General features: G+C 40.5%; 1 protein-coding gene across 8 annotated transcripts in view; it reads right to left on the bottom strand.

Annotated features, from left to right (window-relative positions):
* LOC115726799 (ABC transporter C family member 12-like) overlaps positions 1-19,118 on the bottom strand; it is an 83,878-nt gene that overhangs the window by 27,175 nt on the left and 37,585 nt on the right. For 2 of the 8 annotated variants that reach the window (XM_048285083.1, XM_030656852.2), the window contains exon 23: positions 17,626-18,429. The exons of 1 other annotated variant lie outside the window; for it this stretch is intronic. In XM_048285083.1, the coding sequence (XP_048141040.1) occupies positions 17,641-18,429 (789 nt within the window). In that variant the 3' untranslated portion in view covers positions 17,626-17,640. Of the gene's footprint in view, positions 1-5,961; positions 6,037-7,984; positions 8,025-8,519; positions 8,705-9,342; positions 9,786-9,868; positions 9,969-14,180; positions 14,232-14,484; positions 14,909-17,625; positions 18,430-19,118 lie in introns of those variants that run through there. 5 more of the 8 variants (XM_048285080.1, XM_048285079.1, XR_007199676.1 and 2 more) reach the window with 5 other exon arrangements.

The following is a 19,118-nucleotide window of genomic DNA, read 5'->3' as shown; positions in this document are numbered from 1 at the left end:
TTAACAAATAGTCTGTTTCATGGTATGATAACTGAGATACTATCTGAAAATACAATACTGATGCTGCACCATAAGCAAGAAGTTTAAAGACAAACTCAAGCACTAAGAGGAAATGAGGCACTTCAAAAAGAAACAAAAAGAAATTATAGAAGCTCAAGCTACTGCATGAAAGATAGTAACATTGGAGAAACTGAACAGGAGATCTATCTACGGCATTGACGTACTTGACCAAAGGAAAGGATTGCATAGATCAATATGTAGAATCCTGGTCTGTAGTTCTCTGAAGTGCTTTGATCTGTCCAGAAACTCAACCATGTGCTACTTGAAATTCGAAGGACTTCAGTTAAAATATAGCAAATAAAGAGTACTGCCACCACCCACAGGCCTCCCAGTGCCCCTTTGTACCTAAAAATGTATTACGTGAAAAAGGAACTAAGATCATATTCTTCACAGACAAGTAGCATTGTCGCTATGTAATTCAATGTGGTTCAGATTTATGAGTCATGACAGAAAGAGGGAGAAGACCATTTTACAAAACAAAACAGAGTATTCGGGTTTACAATTAAGGAGTTGGCGAATGCAGGGACATTAGGTGTTTATAAGCCTTTAGTGATATGGGGGATACCTAAGCATCGCAGAAAAAGCCACCTATAGACTTTTGAGTGATGTCAAGAGAAGCTGAGAAAGAAATGTTGCACAAACTTACACTCGATATTGCCTCCATACTGTCTTAGGTGTTACATGGACTTTCTTGAACTTAGAGTTCAAGATATCACATGCATGTTTGATGTCATTTAATTGGCTTATTTGAACCCTAGTTCCACTGTAGAGTTCAACAAAGTCTTTAGGTCATCCATAAATAAGCCTCTTTTGGTGTAATATGGCTATGCGACAAGCGTTAGAGATGAAGCTTCATATCATGCATTTCAGTACCTCATCAGGACTTTCCAACTCACAACGCCAGTTTCCCGTTCCTCTTGCTTAATAAGTACCAACTTCCCTCCTTTACCTTTCTTCCCATGGCCTCGATCTTTAGGCAATTCATTAACAGTGCTGTTAGCTGCTGGTTTGGATATTTTCTCCTCTACATTTTTGTTCTCCCCCTCCTCGTCCTCTTCTATTTGTTCCTCCATTTTTCCTGCATTCTCCATGAGTTTCTGGAAAAGTAGCTTGCTTCTAGAGAGCTCCTCAAAAGTCCCCTCCTCTTTGACCACTCCTTCATGAACTAAAATGATTTGATCCACTTGAGGAAGAAAATGAAGCTGGTTCGTGACAAGAACCCGGGTCTTCCCTCTCAGCTCTTCCTTGATACAGCTATTGAACACCTGTAGTTGACTGCGGATTAGTATAAGATAATACAGAAATTGGCCTCATTTCTGAAAATTCAGGCAGAGATTCTACTGAATGGAAGATCTACAAATCTGAAACTAAAGCTCACTTCAGACATGGAGAGCAGTGGAGCAAAAGGCTCGGACATCCCAAGTTACTAAAAATATAAAAGTAGTAGGTGAAACAAACACAACAATAGAAATACCCAATTTTAAGTTAAGAAGTCCCAAATCAGAAAATGCTTCAGAGTATTGAAAGTAGCAGATGTTGCTTCGATTATCCCAGGATTGATTGCAGTAAGTCATCTTAAGGGCAGGACTGTATGATCAAAATTCTTGTCCTTGCTTAACCGAAGCATTTGAGCATACTTTGCGCAAAAATCTTTCCAAGTATACAGGTAATTGTTGAAGCTGTATAACGTCAACTGCCACATCTGTGGTAATCTGAAGTGACAAACATTGTCTCATGAATTTCATACCTGTCGACCAACATGAGCATCTAGAGCACTTAAAGGGTCATCCAATATGTAAACATCTGAATTCGAGTAAACAGCCCTGGCCATGGAAACCCTCTGCTTTTGGCCTCCACTTATATTCACCCCTCTTTCACCAATCTCTGTAAGATCGTGACCCTGAAGAATAAATGAAACAGAGAGTTAATGGATCATATCCTGTGTTAATAAGAGATTCTTGCAAGGCACTGAGTTCTACTTAACCGGAAGCAAATCAAGATCATGCTCCAATTGAGTAACACTGACTGCCTTCAAATATCTTTCCGCATCAAATTCGGACCCAAATAATATGTTATCACGGACCTGATATCACACACTAGTGATTAGGACATGAGATGAATTGATGATACGGCGACCAACATCAACAGAAAAATAAAACCAGCACTGTGCAACTTACAGTTGCATTGAAAATCCACGACACTTGAGGAACATAAGCAACGGTTCCCCGTATAGAAATGCATCCGTCGGAGACAGGAGGGAGTTCCCCGAGCATTGCGGATATGAGGGATGTCTTTCCTTGTCCAGTACCACCAACAATAGCAACTAAGCTACCCACTGGTATTTCCAGGTTGATGTCAGAAAGGGTGGGTTTTTCTGCCTGGAGTTAGCTGAAAGTTTAGCCTCCACTTGAAATAAAATGTTGCAACAAAAAGACCGGGAACCACCATAAATGACCATTTATTTATGCTGAATCATCGAATATCAGTTAGAATGACACAGCTACGTTAATTAGAACCTTCAAATTGGTGGCAGAAGAGACGAATTCTCCCGGAGAAATTATGTTCTCCTTGGAGTTTCGAGTTCAGTTATTTTCCTTAGACATTTAGCAATAGTAAATTTACCCCAAAAAATTACACTTAGAAAATTAGCACAAGCTTCCTTGCAACATGGTCAACTTTATAGAAGTTGTGAGAACACTACTCACTTAACAAAATGTTTAAGTTGTTCAATGAAGGTGTGGTTTAAATTTCGATTATGGCATCAGCCAACTTCGGGGTTCATAAATTTATATTTATGTGCCCCGATCATTCAAACATATCAGTGATTATTACTGTTTATAAACGCATTTTGATGGTGTTACAACTCTTAAAACTTAAACATTCTAAAATCAACAGTTTATACACATTGAAAAAAGTTAGGTAAGTGATTTTTGACAAAATGACGCATATGTTTATTCACCTTTGAGTTCCATGAGAAGTGCCCATCCTTAATTGAAATAGCTGGCTCTCCTGGCTCAATCGGCGAATTTGGAACCAGTATTCTCTCTTCTGTTAAAAATAGTTCCTCCAAACGTTGCAGGGAAACATTCGCACTAACAACCTGGGACAGAAAATAAAGATTGGAAACTAAAAGATGACGAAGAAATGTTTGCAAGCGCTGTCATAATAAAATTGCTGGATCTAAGATGGGCACTATGCGTCATTTTTTAGAAAGCAAAAGTGAAAAACTGTAACAAGCACAAAACAGAAACTCTGATTCCCACTTTCCAAATATTGTAAAAGCCATTTAATGAAAAGATAATCTGTTACAGATTAGTTATCACAACATCTTTAGCCTTCAATTCAATTATCACATTGATGTAACAGGTTTAACCTTCAACTAATTAAATGTCTATCGGTTATTCTATTTTAACAACTAGACAATTTAGTTTAGGTTAAAGGAAAATGCAATATATGAGAAATGCTTGTCAAAATTTTCTTACCCCGTATTGTCCAACTCAAAGAATCAACCCCATCGGTATGATGATTCACTACAGTTCACCTTTGATATTCTGTTATCATTTTTCTTGCAGTTTGATATGGTCAATTATTTTCTTCTTCGCTTAAGCAATATGAGTAAATGCTTAAACTGAACACGGGTATCACGCCAATATATCTGAGGTACACAATTAGGAGCAAAAAAAAAATGATAGATCCTCTATCCCCATAATAACCACACATGTTGATGTTGACGAAGGGGACATCGGTGGACCATTCTATTTGAGTGAAAGAGACACAGAAATGAGGGTAGGATGAAGTGAAAGAACCTGAGACATCAAGCTAGGGAGCATGTTCAAAGGAATCCGTAGCACCACAAAAAGAGATAGTGATGTAAACGCCCTTGCCGGTGTCAAATCCCCACCAAGCAAAGTGAATGTCCCAAATGAGACAACGGTTACGATGACGGGGATGCTGTTCAGTAGAAAGCTGTTGAACTACCACCAAAATTGAACTCTCAGACAAATAGAACACCATCTAGAATTATGGAAGGAAAAAATGTCATGTCCTATAGCTCTCATGCACGCCTGACAAAAAGTGTTTAAATTCATTCAGCTATTGCTACTTAAGAAACAAATGGAGACTATTTTCATTGCACTCTAATAAGTCTGCTCATTCGAAAACAGCTAGTATAAGTCTATGACTACTCAGCTTACACGCAACAGTGAAAGGAGTCCAAGACCAGATGGATAATTTTACACGGTAAACCAATCACCTTTCTCGATGTTACACTACCTTATTCTCATGATGTATGATTGATTGCACACGAGCACCTATGAAAGTATTTTAGCTGCTGTCAGTCTGCCTGGTTTCTTTAACTGCGCATGCGCGCGTATGGGTATATGGATGCACTTGTGTACATGCGTACACATAGATTTTATACTGACATAGACATGAAACTGGGGAAAGCAAGAATTTTCCAACTGTCAATACAGATGATACTTCCATGATCCAAAGGCATACGATTATCTTAATTTTGAAGTAATCCATACCGCAGATACTAGTTGCGCCTTACGGAACCATAAAAGCTCAGCACTTCGTACTTCATGAACTCTACATTGGAAGCTCTTTTCCCAAGCATAACATCTTCAAGAATTTTTTGGGTGAATTCGATTCATTATAAAATGAACACAGCCATAGAACGTAGGCCATGGCTTCTCGCCTATTCAACATACTTCACAGTCTCCATTGCTCCAAAAATTTCGTTCATAAGGCTGACTCTCTTGTCAGTCCGCTGCAGCCCTTCCTTGGTCAGCTTTTGCATTTTGCTGATTATGATCGTCTAATTCACCATAATAAGGATTAGAACTTGAAAACAATAGATTGTCAGATAATGGATCAATCATCATGATATAAACTATAATCAATGAGTTGAGAGTGACAATGTGGCACCAAACCTCGTTTAATTTACCACTTGTAGCATAATATAGAGATTGTGATTGTTAACAAGCAATAAGCAGAGGCGGCAGAGATCACTAATTTTAACTCACGGAACTCTTTACTTGTTAGGCCATGTTTCTTCAGTCAGAATGGCAATAAGAAATAATTGCCTTCATATCTTAAGCAACCATATTAGGCTTTCCTATAGCATGCATTTTAGCACAAAGTGCCATGCCAACATGATATTGCCGTATGAGCATACTACTGATACAACCATTGCTATGTTGAAGTTTCAAAAGATAAACAACCTCTACTTAGTACCTAGATCAGAATGCCCCTTAAAATTTAAAATCGAAGAGACCTTGGCCCCCCAAGTCAGCACAAATACATGGACAAGTAGGTGTCACTATAGAGAGGATAACTTTTGAGGGAAAGAGAGAGCAAAAGGTTACTTGCAAGGGGATCATGAGGACAAGCATGAGGGATCCAAGCAGTGAAGCAACGCCTAATTGCTGGTACAGAAGAACCATGGCAACAACAATACGAAACGGAGCTGACCCTAAGTTGTGAAGTTGTCGGCATGTTTGCTGAACAATATCAGGTGTCATGTCAGATGTTGTTCATAGAATTTGCTTTTGCAAAATCAGAAGAGTGGGGCATATGTACTAACCAAGATGTCAACATGGACTTAACTAAATCGCATTGCAGCAGTAAGAGAACTATGGTAACAATGTCATAGGCATGTCTCAGGTGAGAAATCTCACCTCAAGTGCGTTAGCATCCGTTGTTATCATGTTTGTTATCTTTCCAGATTGGAACTTCTGGCGACCCTCGTGCGTGAGTCTCAAGGATTTGCAGAAAATGGCCGCCACCTACCAATAGGTTGAATAAGCTTAATAGTTGCTCTACTATGACAAATGATGGAGAACGACCTAGATGAGCATCTGATACTGAGGATCTGTACAAATCAGCTAGAGGTTTTACCAAAGTTGACCTCAGCCTAAATCCAGTCCGAAATGAATTCTGAAAGTACTGGGCTTCACAAAGCACACCGAACGACTGAACAGAGTCCAATCAGAAGTTAATAACATATCCAAAACAGTAATTCTCACATATCTTATTGAAGAAAGGGCACAATCATGGAATAAGAACCACAAGCCAGAGGCACCGACGATTACAAGTAACGCAGACAATATTGGCATATGCAATAATCTCATTTACTATTTACCAAGGTGATAGTGATATTTACTCCACATAGTGCACTACAAAAATTTAACAGCGTGCAAAATTAGAAGGATAGGACTCTGTCTCCTAACATAAATTGCACACTCGACACAAAACAAAGAAAGGCTCATACCACACCGACAAGAATAAAAAGGGCATAGATGTAACCAATCCATGCAGGGTCCCCTCTTTGCATTGACTGCATGTTGCAAAGAAAGACGCATTAGAAAAAAATATGTTCCTGGAAAAGTAACCTGCACCTAACATAATCCACCATGATGTTGAATGAAAATAAAAAAGTAAAAGGTCAGTCTATGAGCAGAATATTCTTCACCACGGAAGGCATGGCAATTGAGATTTCAAGATAATATACCCATAGAACAGAACCGATGAGATTCTTATTGAGCTGATCATAGTTCCTATAGTCACTAAGCCATTTCTGTTCATTTGTCGTCCTATGTATATCAGAGCAGCTTCTCTGTCACAACAAGGAGCACACCGGAATAATTACCACAGAATGACATTTGACCCTAAGATAAGCGCATGTTAACTCTGTTTCTGCCAGGGTCTGCCCTCCCTGTCAACAACTAACAAGTTTTCCATCCAAAGATGGTCTATTGAACAATATTCTAGTCATTTCAAGAGGAAGGTTCCATGGAAACAATTCCGTAATGAAGCACACGTTCCTAGAAGATAAAAATTCACAATTCTAGGATTTCATCGAAATCTTGAAAGCAGAGTCCATCATTGATTATAAAATTGATGCCTAGGCATTCATCTGTGAGAGAGAGAGAGAGAGTTGGAACAGCTTACTTGAAGGAGGTAGTTCAGCAATATGGGCCCTGCAAACTCAGAAAGATCGCTCCCGATCTGTAGTGATTCATGTGAGAAAAGGGTACTAAGCTTCCAATGAGCGTTGAATACGAAGTCAGCAGTATGCTCTTGAAGGACGATTATTATAGTGATTGCTCAAGCTTAATCACGAGACGAAGTCTCAGAAACTGTCCTTTAGAGACTGCTTTTCTTATATCAGATTCGCGAGCTTCTAAGGTTCTGCTCAAGCGAAGTTTTTATATAACGGGGCATGCATAGCATATGGCCATCATTAACCTACTAGGAAAGGAGATGGACATTGGAATGTATAAATATTAAATCACGCCTTCTTCTATCAGCTTAAGCTTTTAGAGCAGTTGGCTATAGTCCCATAAAATCTTCACATGGTATCAGAGCAGGAGGTCCTGAGTTCAAATCTTTCCAAACCCCTATGTGCCTCCCCAATGAATATTCCCACGCTTAGTACTAGGCAAAAAGATCAGACTAAGCGTAAGGGGGAGTGCTGGAATATATAAATATTAAACCACGCCTTCTTCTATCAGCTTAAGCTTTTAGAGCAGTTAGCTGTGGTCCCATAAAATCTTCACACTAAGGAATCTGAACAATTTGGAATGAGTCTAGCGATCAATTACATCATGAAGGCAAGTATGATACCTTAAAGAAGCCTCCCAACCAAAACCTGAAGCAACGCAAACAAGTAAACATTCAAACAATAAGGACGGTTACGAGTAATGCTGTACAGATGTCAGTGCACTGTCAAATAGGACGAAGAAGAAGAAGATTTAGTTGGGATTCTTTAGATCAAGGTGGCCCATGACACAAAGAAATCTCACTAATTGACGATCAAAGTGATTAATTGATGAATCCCAGCAGGAGCTGATTGTTCAAAAGGCTAGGAAACCTATAAACAGATGAGTCAAGAGTAACGGTAAATTCAAAGAGGCGTAACCTGGCAAAAAACCGTGCTGATGTACAGATAAAGTGCAGACCTGCACAAGTAAATATAGATGGATATTGGGTCCTCCCTGGAACACACTGAACATGGATCTTAAATTTTTCAACAATGAGATGAATTGAAACAGAATAACCTGCTTCGAAAAGGTTTTTTAATTCCCCAAGCTCAGATATCCAATTCAAGTATTTGATAGGGTAAAGCAACTAAACCTACAAGTGGCTATTAAACATGACATATTGCAAATATGTCCTCTGTGATGATTTAGAGATGACATAATTTTCAGTAATGCAATGTCGCCACCAAGGAGGGAAAATGCGCACTCTAAAGCATCTTGAGAGTAGAAAAGTCAATTATGTCTACTATTTTCCATCAATCTGCATAGTTTGAGAGAGAGAGAGAGAGAGAGCATCTAATAACATCCCCATATTTCTCTACTTGCATTCAAGTGAATGACTAGGAGAATATAAGAGGTAGATATTCTGAAGCATGAACAGTTATGCTAAATGTCTGCTGAACAATAGAAACGAACCTATGATGTTGATAGTGGTCTCTCATTGAGAGAATGAGATTTACCATCACAGCTTCCCCCACCAGAACATAAATGAGTCCAAACCTCACATACCACTTGAACTCCTGGATGTAAGCGTGCATTTCTAGGAAAACCATAACTAGCATGGAGCACCAAGCAAGTGACTCTATGGTTAACGAAACAATCTGCCAAACAAAAAAGGTGTTACTAAAATGCAAATTAGACTCTCAGTTTGCCAGCCAGTGGGAAACAGCATTATTTGAGAATGTTACAGACTGGTGCCCTGAAAACTTATCAGACATTAGTCGCCAAACGGCATTGAAATTCACGGTATGGCAGCAGTAGAAACAGACTTGCAGTATTGAAAAGTCAACCGTAACCCATAGCTGATTTGCTTACTCAGAGGGTTAAACTTGGAACCTACAGAAGTTGAAAAATTCACACGTACAAAGAAGGATGTTTTCCATTAAGTTCATTGCTTTTATCATGAAGTTCAACATTACACAGAATAAGCAATGAGGAATGCTGTCGTCCAGCGAGGATCTACTGGTGCCAAGCTTCTTCTAAGAGAAACCAGTTGAAAAAGAATATACAAAAGGAGAATCAATGTGCTAGTGTATACTTTGGTCTTATGCTTTCTTATATGTTAAGGTTGAGCAACTAGCCATTAAATGCAATTTTGTTCATAGCACTACATATGGGACTCTGTCGATGTGCATGATTGCACATTAATAACCAGCTAATCAAGATTGTTCATCAACCAAAGAAATATTACGTGAATGTTGGAGAATCAAATAGGTCCTTGATACTGTAAAATTCTTACCTCATATGGAAGACGGCTTGTCTGACCATCCAAATTGAAAATCGAGATGCCCATCACCAACCTCAGCAGAGGCTCGGCAGCGCAGTAAAAAGAAAGCAATCCCAACATATAATTGTAGCATCTCGACCTCAGAAGGTATCTCTGGACTTTCAAGGTCCTCTTGATCAACCAAATTCGGTAGCAGCAGAGACCCAAAAGAACCAAATGGGATATGGAAATGACGAAGGAATCAACAGCGCAAGGTGTGTACACACCAAAAGCACTGTCCGTGGTCCTTGCCCAAATCCCAATCGCCACCGGCCGGCAATACCAATCCAACACCTCAAAACCCATCTTTTAGATGATCAAGTAAGGTATCCGCTCTTAGTTCATCAAGGGTCCATCACAACTTCTTCAGCTTTGAAACTTTTTTCACTGAGAGGTCTCATTAAGGAAAATTTCCCTGAATCAATGCCCATGTTCAGAAACAACCATCATGAATACTGCAGGGAGTTTGTGATTGAAAGAAGTTAAGCAAGAAAACCCACCATGGTGAAATCACAAGAAGTCACTGCGTTTATGTAGAGTGAAAACGGAAAGCAAGCAAAGTCACAGTCCATTGCTCTTTGTTCCAAACTAAAACGCCAGTTAAATTTCCTCAACTTGACATGACCCAAAAGAAATTAGAACTCCCATTCATTATACAGTGTCAAGCAATCGCCCACAAATTTAGAAACTGGAAATAGCATATGACTTCACAAACACACATGGGGGGAGAGAGAGAGAGAGAGAGAGAGAGAGAGAACCTGCAACACTCTAGAGCTGCTTCTCGATGAAATGGCTCGTGAATTTGAAAATATAGGGAGTGCTTGTAGTGGGACAACAAGAGTCAGTGTATGAAATAGGCCGTTAAGGCAGGTGAATCATCAACAAGAAAAAGGGAAATAAAAAACGAAGGAAAAAGACTGAAAGAATGGTCAAATGGGACATTTCAAGTTTGTGGCGGTTTCTGTGGAAATAAAGCAAAGGAGGACCAAGAAGACGAGGACAAATTTGGCGCGGTGCATGCGTCACCGGTTACGTAGGCAGCCGTCTCACCGGAGCAGAAGGAGGGGAGGACGTGATGGAGAAATCTTTGCAAGAGTTCTAAACGACATGAGAAATTGAGAATAAGACTCTAGATATTACACATCCATCCAAAGGGGTTGGCAGGCTTGGGGCTTCGGGAGCACTTTTGAAATAGAAATTCGTCTAGTTATGCAACTTCATTTTTGTATGTCTAGAGATTTTTTTTTTTTTTTGCTTCAAAAGTATGTTTTGGAGTCGCTTCAAGAAATAAAAGAAATTTACTTCTTTTCAGAAGTAGAAAAATCAACTTCTAGTCAGTTGATTTCTAGAGCAGAGCCGTTATCATGTGCACGCTTGGTTAGCCACTTAGATGGGAGATTTCCTATTTGGTTGTATTTCGCAGTCCAATCCGCTACTTGATTGAGCTCTCGGGAGCAATAGTTAATTGAGATAATTTGTAGCGGGGCCTGCAGCACCGTACATTCCTAAAAAATGCTTAGGAGGGCCTGGTTGTCACAGTAACTTTCACTTTCAAAACTGAACTGGAGTTAAACTTAAGAACATTTCCTGTCTCTGCCAAACACCACAAGCGCTCCTTAAGAGCAAGGGTTTCGACTCCCATGGCAGAAGCAGCTCGGATGGTCTTCACAAAACCTGAAACAATCATCCCCGTTCACTTCATTATGGCACGGTCAATGTAACGGAGATAAGAGGAGCTTCTGCGTTTGCATACCGCCCATTGATTTTTTTTGTCATTGGTCACCTCTCGTAAGTGAGCAAGTTCATTGCCTGTGCAGAAGCTCTTGAATGCAAATTTCGTGGGTGGAGGAGCTTCGTGATGCGGCCGGAATCAAGAGGCAGACTCGTGAGGGTGGTCGATGTGGTTGCGGTGCTCGAAGACAAGCCCAATTGGAGTCTGAATCTCTTCAGACCCATAGGGGCAGGGCGTAATGTTCTAGAACCTGGAGGAGCGTCGCCGGTGGGCCGTCGACCAAGAACTACACGCTTGACCGACTGAGCCCGGGTTGGTTCGAATAGGATTTTGCCTCCTTGGTACCGCTGGGTATAGAAAAAAAAAGGTCATAGCCAAAGAAAAAGCCCGGCAGATCCTCTAAAAAGAAAAAATGCCATCCGAAATAATATTCATTGTGAGATATAACTTTTCAATGCCAAGCACCTATTTCTTGGTCAACAGCCTACCGGCAATCGTCCTCCAAGTTCTAGAACATTACCCCTGCCTAGACATGGCCATATGGAACCATGGGCCCGGAACCGGCGGTTCTGTGGAACTGGCCACATCTACCCCTGCCCCTACGAATCTGAAGAGATTCGGACTCCAATTGGGCTTGTCTTCAAGCACCACAGCCACATCGTCCACCCTCACGAGTCTTTTCTATATTCCAGCGGCGTTAGGACTCCACCCACGAAATTTGCAGTCGAGCTGCTGCGCAAGCAGTGAACTTGCTCCCTTAAAAGAGGTGACCAATGACAAAAAAATCAATGGGCGGTATGCAAACACAGAAGCTCCTTCTATCTTCGGGAAACCCACAACGAAAAGCAAAAATTCAGTTAGGCAGAGAAAACATACCTTAAGTTAGAGTCGAAAGACAAAAATGAATTCGGCCTACTCAGTCAATACTAATTAACCCTAGTCATATTCGGTCAACCTTGGTCAAACTCGGTCAAATTCGATCAAAAATAGGCTAGGACATCCTCTCAACACCTTTGACGCAAATGAGCGAGTCTTAAATGCTATTAGTACCTTAAATACAAAGAACTGTAATGCAGGTTGCAAGTGCAAAACATACGATATCAATATTTTTTTTTTTAAGGATCGCGCTTGATCCCTAAATTATTTATGAGATAGATGATAAATCAAATGGCTAAAATTTATGTGTCAACGGTCCCAAATTAGAAAAAAAAAAATCAATAGTCTTGTCCTTCAAATCTTTCTACTTAAATTATGTTTCATTCAATTAAATGCCAAATCTGTAAATGCTCATTCAATAGATGAAGTTAGGCATCCATTCCTAGTTTTTTTCCTTAAACCGAGCAATAAACTGATTAGCCGATTCGTTGTTTTATGGAAACACCCTTGCCAAATTGATGACTGGCACTTCAGGCACGACTCTATAGAATTGAGAATGAAATTATCTCACCATTGGTACTTTCATTCTCTCCATTGTTACCCAATTATTAATCAAATTGGGAGGCAAGTAGAATATCAGGTGAAAGCGTTCTTCGATAGAGAGAAAGAAAATAACTTTAGTTTTAAGAATTCATCAGATACATGCTTCTTTACAATGGGCTAGGAATCAACCAATATGCCCGACGGTCGATTGCTCATCTTCGCCAGTGACAGCAAAGTTAGCAGTCTTAAATCCTCTAGGATGAGATCCTTTCTAAAATTGCCTAGAGATGTGCCCAATGCCTAGAAGATACCACTCATCTAGAAGAAACTCGTGGTCCGTATGGTAACACTCCCTGGAAAGTGTTTCCGTTCCGAAAAGTGTTCCGGAAACACTTTCGGAACAGAAATGCGTATGATAAAAAAATGTTCCAAAAGTGTTCCGAAGAACATTTTTGAAAAAAAGAACACTTTTGAAGCAAAATTAAGGAACAAAAAAACTTGTTTCTTGTTCTTCGGAACACTTTTTGGAAACAACTCGAGGGCGAGTTTGTGCAAGCCATCACAGCCCACCATCGTCCGCGAGTAGTTGACGCGCTGCTGCCCGCCGCCGGTCGCCCGCCGCCGCCCGCCGCCACCGCCGGTCGCCCCCCCCCGCCGCCGATCGCCGGCCTCCGCCCTTGCCGACCGCCGGTTGCCGGTTGCAAATCCTTCCTTTTGGTAAAAAAAAGTGTTTTTTTTTTTTACTTGCCAAACACGTTTCTATTCTTAAAAATCGTAGCCGGGAACAGAAACAAAAAAAAAATGTTTCTGTTCTAAATATGTTCCCAAGAACAGGAACGTTACCATACGGACCCTCAATCACCGGGAGTAGCACCAACCAGGCCGGATCGCCCGAAAACAGCGGTAGACCCTAAATTAATTTTGAGGATTGCAAAATTCCCTTCGATTAGATTTATCTGTTTTACATACTATTTAGTTATTGCACGTTTTGCACAAGCTTTTCAGCCCTTGTGCTGTCAGGAATAACGGGCCAACGCACGTTATATTGGTTTGTTCCGTAGGAATGCAAGTTGAGTTGAGGCCAACCCAATTTGATATTCGAATTCGACTCGAATGTACGAGATTTCGGTACTCAATTCGTGCGCAAGCTCAACTGGATTCAGCTATGACTGGATGCGATATTTTGTAAAGTCTTTTCCAAGTTGGGGCTGGACTCGACTCGATTCAGTTTGACTCAATGTGAAAAAGTTAAAATTTGTGTCTAAACCAAGTAAAGCTCGAACATAAGCTTAAACCTGGGAACAACCTTAAGGTTTTGTTCCTTTTCTTTCTGTCTTCTGTTACACATTCTCCTCTTAGAAAGAGAGAAACTCCACAAACCTAGATCTAAATGATTTCACAAAATAAAGTTAAGATGTTGACCCTCGACTCCTACTTTGAATTTGTTCTATACCAACCTCTGCAATTTCGAATTGAGAGGATTCATGATCTATCACACTTGCAAGATGCGTGCACTGTAAGGAAATTCAAGACGTACGGAGAAGTTATGTAAGACTTGCATAAAGATTCATGCGTCATACTTCGAATCATGATAAAAAAAAATTACATAGACCACTTGCCACAGAAGGCTAATTTTAATAGGAGTTGTCTCCAAACTCGTGCTCCAGTCGTTCTTATCTACTGTCAGCCAGTCTGCTCGTCAAACCTAGACCTGCACCAAGGAAGATTAATTAGATACAATGTATGAATGAAAATGCAGAAAATGATACATAAGAAGAAACAGAAGATTCCGTATAACATTTGTCGTCTCTTTCCTAATACTGTCACAATTCCACCCATCTATAAGCAGGAACAACCATATGTTTCGAAGGTCCTAATACTTGATCACATGCAACAACTGTAAGGAGCAGAGAGCCTAATTAAAATTCAGAATAATGAGGTATGTGCAGGAATGAAGCACTAACCTTTAACTATCTAGTAGAGAGCAGACCACCAGCTATCAGCAGGTAAGTTGACAATGGCACAAAGCATTTTCTATATCTTCCTTGTGCATCCCTTCCCCTGAAGGGTTATAACTGCATCTTTCGTTCTCTTGAGGATGTTTTCGCTGCTTTTGCTGTCTTCATTGATATTCAATATCTGAAGGGCGTTATTGGAATTAGAACTGACCACCATAGCGAAAGTGGCAGCGGCAGCCCAATTGGAAGAGGTCAATCATTGTCTCTCGTTGTCTAAATGTTCCATTTCCATTCGTAACCTTGTCTCTTTCCTTCGGAGGACTAACCCGCGTAGATACTGTGCATTGGCAGAACCGGTGCTTTGAACCATCTTAGAGAATGCGCTCACTTCATTGGACAGCAGATTCTCCGGAGTATCATATTCTGCTACCTGAAGTGAAAGTTTGAAAGCATCCCAATTAGTACTTACATAAGAAAGTAGAAACACAGCACATTGAAATGCCTGAATATTTCAGTGGGGGTGCACGGTCCTTTTATGTTGAATCGAATATGATTGGTAATTTCGCTTCTCATTTTTAAAAAGTTTCAAGCAATAACAACCATTCTTCAGAGACTAGAGCGGTTTTCACTTTTACACATACATGAAGACAAATCGTATGCACGATGAATAGCGGTGTTCAAACATACTTGGCCAGCATCGAGCACAAGTATTCGGCCGGTGTCAATGATGGTGTTAAGTCTGTGGGCGATGATGAGCATGGTGCAGTAGTTGAATTCTTCGCAGATGGATTTCTGGATGAAAGCATCCGTTCTAGCATCGACAGCAGCAGTTGCTTCATCTAGAACAAGAATCTTTGATCTTCTTAGTAATGCTCGAGCAAGACAGAGCAGTTGCCTCTGTCCAACACTGAAGTTCTCTCCGCCCTCAGAAACCTTGACAGGACAAGTCGGGAGATCCTTAATTTTGCCTTTCTTAACTAACTAGAAAGAACTGCCAGGTACATTTTAAAGCCAATAGAGTGCAGACCATTGCATAGGCCATTTGCGTATAGACAAGTCGAAACATATGTAAAAATCAACATATCAATTTCAATTAAGACTTCAGACGCTATAACATCTTATCTTGCTAGATATAATGGCTCTTTTAGCCTGCCTTGTGGTCTATAATTTAGTTCAGGAGGATATTATGCATTCAATGGAAATTCTGCAGATATTACGAAATTAGTCTCTCTCCGGAGATTTCTCCGTTGAGATGAGCTAACCATAGTGCAAGCAGTGCATACAAACAAAAGTATTTATAATCATACGTGGAAGACTATAGCAACTTATGTATCATGAATCTCGTCTCGTCTCATCTCCTTTTAACTTCAAAAAGTTTTACATCCATGATAATTTTAGATACAAAATTTGTGTTTCTAAAAGTATAGTTGTTTTCCTGGACTGTCAGACTTCTTTGCTGAAAACTAGTTCATGTCACTTGCCTTGTATCAGCTCCACTCAATTTCTCTCCTCTCTCTGCCAAAAGGCATTGACCTAGTTGGTTGTTATAATCACTATCTCAACTCTTGCCTGCTTTAGACAACGTCTAACAATCCTTGTCCTTCACATGACAAGTTTCGTGACTCTAACATTTACTCTCAATCATTGTTAGGTAACTTCCAATAGTTTTGTCAGCATAAACCCGAATTCAATAGGAACTGCAATGATCCCTTCATCACCATTTTAAATCTAGTAACTTTATTGCAAGCTTACCTCAGCATCCAAACCTTTAGAGTTCCTCCTCATGACATCCTTCAAATGTGTTCTCTCCAGAGCCTCCCAGAGGTCAGCGTCATTATGTTCATTGAAAGGGTCAAGATTGAATCTGACAGTTCCTGCACAAAATTGAAAAGAAAGAAACTCTTGGAGATGATATCTAGTCCCCACAAATAATGGTATCTCCATAGTAATGGAGTTCAGTGTATGCAGTTATGATTCGTACTGTAACCTAAGAAGAGAAAATTCCAAATAACGATAAGAGGTGCTCTCATTTTCTTAAATAAGGGTTTGAATTGGACCTTGATTCAAATAAGGGCTTGAAGTGGATCTTGTTTCAAATTAAGGCTCGAAGTGCCCTCATTTTCTCAAATGAAGGCCAAAAGTAGATCTTATTTCAAATAGGGGCCTGAAGTGGTTATGTTAGTCTCAAAGAAGCCATCAAGCTGGTCAAGGGCATTTTCGTCTTTTACTTTTTTGAATTTTTTTCCCTTTTTTCCTGTTTCTGCCTTTTTTTTATTCGCGTCGATGACTAGCACTAACCACTGGCAATGCCCGATGAGGTTTGGACGAGGGTCACCCTTGCCGGCTACATGTGAGCCCTAGGCAAGGCCGCCCTCGAAAGTCACAGGCGAGGGCCAGCCTTGCCTAAGTGAGGGTCGTCCTTGCCCAATTTGGCAAGGGCCACCCTCGCCCGCCACAGACGAGGCCGGCCCTTGCCGGATCCGGGCGAGGGTCGCCTGGCCGGCGGCTAGTGAGGACTCCGCGAGCAACCTACAAGGGCCTCACAACAAAGAGGGAAAAAAAAAAGAAACCAGAAAAAAGAAAAGAAAAAGGTAAAAAATTTAAAATTTTGAATTAAAATTGTCTCTGGATGCCCATGACAGGCCGGGATCTTTAGCTAGTCGGCGTCAGGCCCTTATTGAAATTTCCATGACCACTTCAGGCCCTTATTTGAGAAAATAAGGACACTTCAAACCCTTATTTGGAATTTTCCCTTAAAAGAAACTTGGTCATTTTTATCCAGAATATTCTTTGAAATTAAACCAAAGTAGAAGTACAGAGAATGAAGACATTTGGACTCATTAGGACTCGTCAGCTGGATTGTTTATGTAAAAAAGAAAGTAACCATCCCGGAGTAGTACGTCAAAAAATTGGATTGCAAGAACTGCAAGTAGCTCTTGTGAACCAATGCTTGCTCCAAGGAGTAGAAAAGTTCTGGAGCTCCAATATTGGACATAATAAGGGAAAGAGAAAACTCTCAGCTATGTATTGGTTTGATGCCATAGCAATGTCAACCAGTGAGAAGACTTAAAGCATGAAATTGTCAGCAGAGTTTCTTATAGAAACATCAGAGAGGTTGAGGGAAATGGGGGAGGGAAGAACGAAGCGATTTTAACAAACAAGTTAGGGTGATAAAATAATTTCACAGTACCTACCCGACAAAACAACCGGTGATTGCGGTATGATGCTAAGGACTTTCCGCAAATCTTCCAGTCCTATTTTAGAAATGTTGCATCCATCGATCAAGATTCTTCCTTTTTCCAGCTCGACAATGCGGAACAAAGCATTTATCATGCTAGATTTTCCAGCACCAGTTCTTCCAACTATTCCCACCTTCTCACGGGGTGCGACCGTAAAAGTCAGTCCATGCAAGATGGGAGGAAGTTCAGGTCTGTAACGAAGGACCACATCTTCAAATTTCATTGATCCTGATGAAGGCCAACCGGGAGGGGGCTGGTTGTTCTCTATTATAGCCGGAGCCTCGGAAGGCAACTCTATGTATGCACCCACACGCTCTACAGCATTTAGACTATTCTCAGCTCTGCTTGCTTGGCTGAGAACACCGCCCATAAGGTTCCTTATATTCAAAGTGTAGCTGAGGAGGAGACCCATAGTTGAAGCAGACGCTGCTCTGTTTTCTGCTTTTCCAGTCAGCATGACTGCAAATGTCGCGGTCAACCAGACAATTATGCCGCCTAGAGTCTCCAACCTAATGGAGCACCAATGGTTGGAACTGATATTGACAAGGGTGAATCTGATATTATTGTCCATGGCCTTGGCATTAATGGTGGCCAGTCTATCATATGCTTTATATGCACGTATTGTCGACAAGCCGTTCAATGCTTCTCCGAATTGCGCATAAACTGGAGATCTGGTGATTGAATCCAAGCGTTTCACTTCACGAGATGTAGTCTGTTTACAACACAAGGCAAACAATTAAAGGACCATTATATCCAAACTTCCAAGGAACTCGGCTATGGATAGAGGACAAAGCATGCTTTAGAACAAGAGGGGGATAAAGACACACAAGTGCTATAACTTTTGTACGGTGCTCAACTGAGCACCATAACTCCTTTTGCAATCACTTGAGCATCATTAACTTCTAAAGAACCTTCAACTGAGTGTCATAACTTTCAATTAATCACTTGAGTACCATAACTCTTTAAAACTTTTGCCCAAGTGCTGGAAATCCAAAGTGGCATGGTACTTGTGATGAACGTTTAAAAATATGACACTCAAGTGATCGATTCAAAAGTTGTATGACAAAGCGATCGGAGAAAAAGTTATGACACTCACTTGATCAAAACAAAAGTTTGAGCGTAGTGCGAAAGTTATGGCACTCGTGGTGTCCTTTTCCCGAACAAGAGATGCAATGCTATCGAGCAACATTTTACTCTTATTCTTGATTATTAACACCCCCTCTACCCAAAAAATGACAAGAATGGCTAAAAGAGATTTTCGTTCTGAGCCATTTGTGCTCATTACTTGGTCACTGTTTCATGTAATGGCAAAAAGAAGTGTTGCTTTCTACTATAGAAGAAAAATAGAAATTGTGTTTCAGAACTTCCACTATGAAACATCTAAATGCCGGTTCGTAGTGT

Source organism: Rhodamnia argentea, chromosome 9 (assembly GCF_020921035.1).
Source record: "Rhodamnia argentea isolate NSW1041297 chromosome 9, ASM2092103v1, whole genome shotgun sequence".
In the NCBI taxonomy this organism is placed as follows: Eukaryota; Viridiplantae; Streptophyta; class Magnoliopsida; order Myrtales; family Myrtaceae; genus Rhodamnia; species Rhodamnia argentea.
Note: the sequence above shows the minus strand (reverse complement) of the source record. Positions and strands in the feature narration are given on the sequence as shown.